Raw genomic sequence first — 9,860 nt, 5'->3', positions numbered from 1 at the left:
AAAAATGGTACACTATTAAAGTATACACAACTCATTCAAGTTTAGTGAACATCTTTGTAACCTTACATGTTAATAACTCATTCAAGTTTTCCAAGGCTAAACCACTTTAGATTGAATGTAAAAATTGTCATCACTAGTATCATACTAAACGTTTATCATAATGTGAAAAAAATGAGTCTAGCGATGGGGATCTGCTCTCCCCAACCCCGTCCCTAACCAATCACAAATTCACAATGAAGCAAAAGTTGATAAAGTCATAAATATTTAATTTTTTTGACTGACATGACATAATATAATTGATCTGTGACAGTAGATTCATGTCCCTGGCTACATGGCACTAGGCATTAATTTGATGGCAAAATTGCATATGGCTCACAGGTCAAACATGTAATGGATCCCCACTACCAAATGATTAACATTCTATAAGTTTAATTTATTGTGGTCTTGAGTAACCACTCTTGATATACATGTATGTGTTCCTTTAATTTGTTTAATCTCTCATATTTCACCATTTTTGTTTAATGTTCTACTGATTCTTCACTCACACCCAACATCAAAATTTTGCACTGACCAACCCATTAGTTTGGTATGGACTATACCACAAAATAGTTAAATTAATTATCAATGTGATATTGCACATAATGTAAACAGCAGAATCAAATATAACATTTTCATAAACATGTCCTGAAACATACAGGAAGCAAGAGGATTATAAAGCATGCTATTTTAGTGTAAATGATTTCTTATAAGGGAGATAAAGAAATATCATACAACTGCATCAGTTCCCTATAGTTTGATCCATCAATTTGAGACCATTGTCCATAGGATTATAAATAGATAATATCTCTATCACTTAGGCACATGCACTATAAAGTCAAACACATACATACAGAAACATCCATAAGGTAAAATCAGGAAGCATATACAGATCCTTTCTTTTCTCATGAAAGCCAGAAGTGCAATAAGAAGCTGGAAACATCTCACAACAAGAGCCATGGAAGATCCAGTTAGGAATGGAGGGGGGGAAACTTAGACAGGAAAACCGAAAAACCACTTACCTTCATACACAAGAAAAATCTGATACAAAAGGGGCAGAGGAAACCCTCCAAGTGACCAAAACAAGACTTCTACTAAGATATTTTTCCCAGTAGACCTTACAAGCCAAGTAATCAACTACACTGTAAAATCCTCCAAAGTCCAAGACGGGAGCACATCTGTTGTCCCAAAAAGTGTGTCACTCCATGTGTCACTTGTTGTGATTGGTTGAAAAAAATAATATTTAAGTTAAAAGTTTAATAATCAAGTGTTTTTCTGATCAACCACAGCAAATGGCACATGGAGTGACACATTTTTTACAACAAACGATATGATCTCATCCAAGATAGTCATAGTCAGATTTCTTAGCTTGCTGCCATATTTACCAGAAGCACCTAAGAGGCAGATATAGAACCAGACTAGAATACTAGACAACACACCATAACAAAGCTGCATCTTGTTACAATGTTACTAGATGATTGGGATAACATGACTATGGCAATCCTAGATAATGTTCTCAATGATAACAATTCTTCTCAATGAACTCAATTAAGAGATATAAAATAACAACAGTGTAACAGGGTAGGTCACACCTACAGCATACAGGTCACAAAGTAGCAGCTAAATTGTGCAACTTGAAGTTTCTACTTTCAGAATATACAATTTGTTGTTGGGCACATTACTCCTTTACACTTGAAGAACTAAATAGCTATATGGAGTTCAGTTAGCCTATACAGTATTATTATTCTTTATGACATGTTCTTCTTTCATTACTTGCAGTGGTTATTGCTGTAAAGAAAGCCTAGTTATGAATAACATATTAATATTCTGTCCACTTTAATCTAGTGGCAAGCATCAAGCAAACCATTGAAGTTCTCTATGCATCCTCAGAATCTAAAATAAGAAGGATTCTAAAGGGACCGATCATTCACACTAAAAATGAAAAACTGCAGCAGAATTGAGATTCTAGATAAGTGGTTCATACATAATCTCCTAAGCACACTATTGCATTGGATAAGTGGTTCATACATAATCTCCTAAGCACACTATTGCATTGGATAAGTGGTTCATACATAATCTCCTAAGCACACTATTGCATTGGATAAGTGGTTCATACATAATCTCCTAAGCACACTATTGCATTGGATTTTTTAGTAGAGGAGCAATCCCACCCTTCCCTTCAATACAAACTATACTATAAATAGATTTGCTGCAAACATTTTCAGCATGGATATGCAATAATAATAAATATAGCATTCGCTGAATATTCGGCATACTCAAAAATGAAAATTCTGAGTTGTGAACAGGTTATTAACATCACACAAAAAAGAGAGCAGAACACATAAAAGCTAGTGCAAATGGACTGCAAACAAGTTATGAATCAAAAGAACACCTTAGTCAATTCCTTCAATCTTTAGAGAGTAAAACAATAACTCAAAACAAAAGCAATGCACCACATAGAAATTGCACAAAGCATTACAACCAAGCAAAGGGGTCACGCGCACACACAAGCAAAGCACATTGTAGCAAGAACAAAGCTCAAATATAGCTAGCTAACTATATAAACTACTAAACCAGTAGGGGAAAATATGAGATTTAGAAGACTCTATGATACAAACCGAATCCTGCTTACTGTATTAAACTACACATATTACTCATGAACTAGTACCGATATATCTTGACACTCACAGGCAAATCTGAATCATCTCTTCAGCAATCACTTGGAAACCAAAAGAACCTCAGGCTTCTTGACTTTAGTAGGAGTATTGACATTGGATGAAGCATTCACAGCAGCCGCCGCCGACTTAACAGCCTGTCGCGCCCTCCTATCAAGCTGAATGAGACTCCTGGTGGCAAGAATCCCCTGTGGCACCAAATCATGAGACGCCCTCGCATACAAACGCCTAACCGCGACAGAAGCAGCGTCCTTCACATCCTGCGAATTCAAAGGACCCAACAAACAGTGCCCTAGGATTCTCAACACAGGCTGAAGAATCTCCCATGGCAAAGGAATCCTACCCCCTTTGGAAACCTCAACCTCAACCTTAACCTTATCAAATTCCTCAATCTCCAAATTCCCCATATCTTGAACAAAATCCTGAATCTCATTCGACTCCGAAGCCCCAACCCCGAAACCATTGACATGAATTTCATCAAATTGATCATTACAGGAACAATCCTGACCAGCCCAACCACTTGCAAATTGACAAAATTCAATCTTTGACCAACTTGGCATCTGGGAAATATGCTTATAGAACAAATCAAAAGCAACACCAACAATTGAAGCACGCTTAGTTGATTTCACAGCAACTTGTGGCTCCAGTGAAGGAGACACAATAGAAACAGAGGGTTTTGAAGAAAAGGGTTTGTTAATAGGAGCATGATAAATAGAAGGTTGTGATAGATCAGGTAGAGTAAAAAGTAAAGGTTTCCCAGAACGAGATTTGACTTCAGAAGAATATAGAGCGAGAAGAACAGCTTCAAAACCAGCAAGTGAAGGTGGAGTTATAGAAATGGAACTATGATGAACACGAGAAAGGTATAAGCCAGAAATGAGAGGAAGATAAGAGAGGAGGAGAAGACGGAGGTGTGGGTCATCGGAGAGAAAAGTATCGTAAAGCCAGTGGCAGAGAGGGTCAGAACCGGAGCCGGAGGAAGGGGCGGAGAGGGCGGAGGAGATGGAGGAGTATGCGGTGGGGGAAGATAGGAGAGAGAGAGCGGGTCGATCAGAATCAGCAAGAGAGAGAAGGGATTCAGAAGAAGAAGAAGAAGGGAGAAGATTGATGAGAGAGTGAATGCGAGAACGTGCTTTTGAGATTTGTTCCCACCAACTATGCATTGTGGAAGAAGAAGAAGAAGAAGAATTCTGAATATCTAAATCCATGAAAGAGAGAGAGAGAAAAAAAAAGAACAAAGGTGTGTGCTTTTATCAATGGGTAAAGATGTTACAAATTTATTACTCTATTGTGAGAAAAAAGATTCCATTTTGATACCATACAATGTTCTTATTGGACTAAATCAATGACTTAGTTCTTCAAATTCAATACCCTTCTCATGTTTTTTATCTTTTTTTATTGGGATTGACATAATTTTATGAACTTTGGTAAGAATTTTATTAGCTTTAATCAAATTCGATATTAGCCTTTCATATCAGTTTGTTTCAGGGTGTCAGTTCAAGTAGTATCATGTTCGAGTCTCGTGATAGAAAAAATATCTGCTATAAGAGTTAGTCACACATATATGTGGATGTTCCCACTCGAAGGATAAATGTGGAATACAAAAAGAGTTTGTTTCAGGCACTATACTTTTGTGTAAATCATTATCTGATACTGATATCATAATGAGATGTTTTCAATAAAACACTGATCCAGTTTCCTTCTTTAATGTTATATCCTGACCAGGTTTTTGTTGTTTTTAACCTTTCAATTTCTTAATACATGGTAAATCTCTGATATTCAGTTCACACTTTCTTAGGTTCCAAATTATGATAGGCCTTATGGGGTTGAGAAAAACAACTAGTGTTTGCAACTTTCTAAAGTAGCCCAGAACCTGCTTGTTGTACAAAGTACAAACACCTTTCTACAGTTCCTTGTGAGAAGTGAAGGATGTGCTATAACACAACGATGCCTCACAATTGGACATTCATAAAGTACTATATTTTAATATTGCAGTTATCATCATAATATTTTATTTCAATTTCGATCATGATTATAGTTATTGTGATTGCAGTCGTTGTGATGTAGATTACACTGTTGTGATATGAATTATTTTGCGACTAAAAAATAATTTTGAATACAATATGAGTTTATGTTGTCTGATATAGTTGCTTTATGAACCAATACGAGCATATCATTATGACTCAATATCACACGACAATTGCGATGTGATGTGATTGTGACAGTCACCACAACCACAATACTACGATCACATTACAAGATAAAATGAGATTTCATAAGTATGTAATTTCTAAATATCTTATTCTCTATGGCTATTTTTAGTTGTTTAATGTGAGATTATATGTGGGGATGGACATATCAATATTTAATTTTATATTTTGTGTTATTGAGATTAATGAGTAAAGATTCATAAGAAATTGATAGACATTTGAAGTTGTATTCACCAATATGGTATTTTAGTGAAAATGTTGCTACCAAATATAATGATGTTTCGACTATGTCTAATGACGATTCCAAAGTTGATAAATAAGAAGCTCTATAGTAAAATATGTTCTATAGAACTAACAAAGGACAAGGTGTAGATAGAGCAACAAATATGGCGAGTGTTGATGCTAGTATCGACTTCCTTAGAGTCTGAAGAAGTTACAAATGATGAAGAAATATCTCACCCCAATGTGTATGAGTCAAATGATGCAAGTCAAATTAGTTCGTTTACACGCAGTGGTTTATCTTTTCTCTCAATTCTTAATCCTATTAGGTGAGGTCGATATGAATCAAATGACCTTATAAAGGCCGACTAAAATTTATTTTGTGTATGGTTTTCTTTTATTGCATTTAGGTATCCAATGTTAATGAAACAACTAATCATGAAAACCTATTTACTCAAAGAAGTGATTATGAAAACCTATCACATCCTATTGCAACCAGAGATACATTTAGTTGAAAAAGCTAATCATAAATATTCCAACTATCTTCTATCTTGTATGTATTTAAATCATATTTACTCATTATTTTCATGCTATGTAAAGTAATATACATGATTAACTAAATACATTCCTATTGTTTACAACTTTCTCCTTTTTCCCTCAAAATGAACTTTTCAAAGCATGTTCTAGTTGCTTAATTCAAAGATAAGGAATGGTGATTTTGAAAGCACTTAGAGTACTTTTATATATCGTATAAATTTTATATTGGTATTACTAATGAATGAGATAAGACTTCAAGTATTTCACTCTCTTTGAAATTATTTGGAGACGTCGCCACATTTTATGGGACAAAGTTTATAAAACCCTTTTTATGTCCAATTTCATAATATGTTGGTCTTAAAATTAGAGATCTACATTCGGAAGTTAATTATGGATTACAGAATTTGTTAACGTCTCCTTCATCTATATTAAGATAATACTATCCCCAATTGCAAGGACTACATTGTAGTTTTGTTTGTTTATTTTTGTTAATTATTAATTAATTTGTTTATAAATGATAAAATATTTTTTTATATTTATGTCTGGGACTCATCTACTACTATAAATCTCAAAGTGCAATCAGAATCAAGACTTGTATAACTTTTGGTAGAAAATGTATAATTGATTGAGCATTTTAATTGTTTTTAGAAACGCAAACAACTTATTGGTTGAAGATATGAGTTGATGAAAAGAAGCGAATATTCACAATTATTCTTTCATCCTTGATTATTAATCATGTAAAATGTTTTCATTTATTATTTTATTATTATTATAAATTGAAATTTAATGCATACAAGTGACATATTATTATTATTCAAAGATAATATGAGGAAAAAAATTGACATAATTATTTTAACTCAATCTTCATATACATTATATCAAGAGATTGATCATGAACTGTGATAATGATGTTATTTTAATTTTTTTATTATTTATTGTTAAAAAATATTTTTAAAAAGGATTATCATTTATTAATAATATTTTTTAATAAATATATACTTATTATTTTATTATTATTATTTATTACTTTTATATTCATAATATTTTATTATTAAATAAATGAAAAATAAAACAAGTATTAACAAATTGATCATGTATAATCAACTGGATATTGATCTAGTGGTGTAAGACTTTAGTGAAAAAATATCATTGATAGTACCAAAAAAATTGAAAAAATATCATTGATAGTACCAAAAAAATTAATCATATGTATACCTAGAATATAAAATAAATATAATATTGAATGAAATAAGAAAAAATGAAAAGAATTGTTATGTTTAAAACATGTCAAAAAGAAAGGTAAGAAATGCGCCTCAAATGAGCATAGAATATGGATTGTCGTATATCATTAAGTTTTTGGAATAGGATCAATAATCCAATTTTTTTAGTATGAGTAAAATATTTATAGAAAAAGATATAGAAAGATAATTTCAAAAGGTAACCAAATATTCTATTTTTTATTTTTTTTGGATAGGAGAGATCTCACAACTTTTTAAAGAAAGAATTAGGTTGACCTTAATAAATGTGTAGGTAAAAAACTAGTGGTAATTATATTTTTGGGTGAAAGTTGGTAAGATATCTATCCCTTATTTAAAAAATTGATAGAATTCATTGGTTTTTAAATCAATAGATAACTTTTAACAATTGGTTTTGATTTATTCATTTTAAAATCAACAAATAATTCTTAATAGCAAGTAGGATTTAAAACAGATAACTCTTAATGACCATGGAGACTTACTCATTTAAATCAATAAATAACTCTTTGTAACCAATATAATTTTTTCAATTTTTTTTGAGATTTACAAAATCAACTTTCAATCATCTATACTTTCACAAACTTAAACGAACTTAATATATTTTTAGAATAATCAAATAATACCTTTTTTAGGATTGGTCCTAAATAGGTATATTGTACACTTAACCTCATTTTTACATACGAATAGAATATATAGGTGTATAAAAGTTCGGTTTTGTTTTCTATTCATTTTAGAGACCAATCGAACATAAACATATGGTTCACTTTGTCTCAATTAATTACAAATTTTAAATAAGAACTAAATCAAAATGAATCGCTCATAAATAGTTCAATTTGGTTCTACAGTTTTGCTATATATATATATATATATATATTAAAATATTGCATCCAGTTAAAATTTTATTATAAGATACATTATTTGTATATAAAGGGAAATTAATATATAAGAATTATGTAATTTAGGAAAAAAAAACGAATAATCATATATATATATATATTAATAATAATAATAATACAATTCACAATTAGTAATATATATACATATATATTAATAACATATATAACAATACAATTTACGATCAGTAATCTACATAACAATTTAGTAATATATAACATTTCAATTCACAATTAGTAATATATATAATAATACATGTATAACAATTTGTGGTATATGTTAATTTCAAATCGAGTACCATAAAAGTCATAAAGATATGTTTCAAATCATCAAGACATTCAGAAACAATTTAGTAAGTACATAACACTTATTTAAACCACAAAATTGATGAAGAAATTAAGCAACAATACAACATTATTCTCTAGTATTTATTTCTTTAATATGTGATTCCAACGGTCCCTAAATATCTAAAACCATGAACTAAACATAAATTGTTCATTAAAAATAATAATTGAACCGAACCACAAAACTAAATCGAATTACATATTCTAGTATAGTTCAATTCTATCAGTCTTACAATTTACACCGGAACCGCTCACACATGTAAATACACTAGCCCCCAATGGTTGTTGTTGGTAACTATCCATGTTTGATGGTTGGCAAATTTCTTGTAATTTGGAAAAATACGTTCATGTTCTTGTTGGTTACAGGTTACTTGTATCGATATATGGAAAAAACTTCAAAAACATAATTGTTTTCAAGTCATCTCCATAAATACCAGTTTGACTTAAAATTGAAAGCAAAAATACTTTAATATTCACACTCACATTGCCACTAATTATCTAAGAGAATTTATAATTTTTCAAATAATTTATAGTTTTTCTATCCGATGAATAAACTAATAGAATAGTTGGATGAACGAAAATTGGAAGGAATTTATAACTTTTAAAAATAGAGTTTGTGACGTTTAAAAGCTAATCTTTAAAGGCTACTCCAAATAGTATTTTAAATACCATAAAAAATTTCAGTAATTCATTAATCAATTTTATCATTTTAAAATTTATCAAATTACATTAATTGTACTACACTAAAATATCTACTAACAATTATAAATAATTAAATATATAGATAATTAATAGAAATAATTATAAATTAGGTAGGTAAATAAATATAAATTACCAATTTAATAAATTTATAATATTTACTTAATTATAAATTTATTAAGAGTTGAAAATTTATTTACTGTCAACACAAAGTATTTTATACTCACAACACATCGTTCACCATTGATTTGTATTACTTTAATTTGAGAATCCATAATAATCAATATATGAAAGATAAATGATATATCAACAGTGTAAAAAATAGGTACACTATTAGTATATACATATTTAATTACCTCAATTAATAATTATAATTTAATTAATAAAAACTAAACAAATAATAAAAAACAATATACACTCTTTTCGGTCATTAGCAAATTCAAATTAGTTAATTATAATTCAATAAGGTAATAAATTATCTCCTTATATCAGGAGAAAATTTATCTCTTTTAGTCCAAAATATGACATGTGTACTATTTTGTTTAGTTTTAGAAATATTTTTATAGAAAATGATTAAATAAGACATATGTTAAGATTTTAGAGGCTTGAAGAGATAATATATATGCTTATACCAAAAGATAATTTATTCTAATTCAATAATCTATTTACAAAACTACAAACTTCTATAACACATCACATTTGGAAACAAGTATATTTTATGATTTTTAATGATATCATTTAAGATTAAATTTAATTAAAATTAAAATATTATTGGTTGTCTTTACATAATTTTGTCCATACATTAAGTCTTTCTCTCTAGAGGCACATATGCACATATTCAAATGTCCTATTTTCAATAAAACATTAGGAGACTTTTATTAATTATTATGCATAAAATCAAAATTACTTAATTTTAAAAAATAAAAAAATTAATTTATAATATAATAAAATAAAAATATGGCGAAACTGAATCGAACACCCTTATTTAAC

The 9,860-nt window shown here is 29.8% G+C and overlaps 1 protein-coding gene across 2 annotated transcripts; it reads right to left on the bottom strand.

The window, feature by feature from the left end:
- On the bottom strand, nt 2,413–3,950 carry LOC109330289. Of its 2 annotated transcripts, XM_019564433.1 has the most exons (2): nt 3,128–3,950; nt 2,413–3,079 (listed from the first exon to the last, which is right to left on the bottom strand). In XM_019564433.1, the coding sequence occupies exons 1-2, from the start codon at nt 3,917–3,919 to the stop codon at nt 2,753–2,755; spliced, it is 1,119 nt and encodes a 372-aa protein (XP_019419978.1). In that variant the 5' UTR covers nt 3,920–3,950; the 3' UTR covers nt 2,413–2,752. The 2 variants fall into 2 exon arrangements, with proteins under 2 accessions (XP_019419978.1, XP_019419976.1); XM_019564431.1 differs by having other exon boundaries at nt 2,413–3,949.

This window comes from Lupinus angustifolius, chromosome LG16, assembly GCF_001865875.1.
Source record: "Lupinus angustifolius cultivar Tanjil chromosome LG16, LupAngTanjil_v1.0, whole genome shotgun sequence".
Taxonomy (NCBI): domain Eukaryota; kingdom Viridiplantae; phylum Streptophyta; class Magnoliopsida; order Fabales; family Fabaceae; genus Lupinus; species Lupinus angustifolius.
Note: the sequence above shows the minus strand (reverse complement) of the source record. Positions and strands in the feature narration are given on the sequence as shown.

Bases quoted from the DNA above. Each gene is read 5' to 3' on its own strand.
- LOC109330289 (XM_019564431.1), bottom strand. From the start codon at position 3,919: ATGGATTTAGATATTCAGAATTCTTCTTCTTCTTCTTCTTCCACAATG.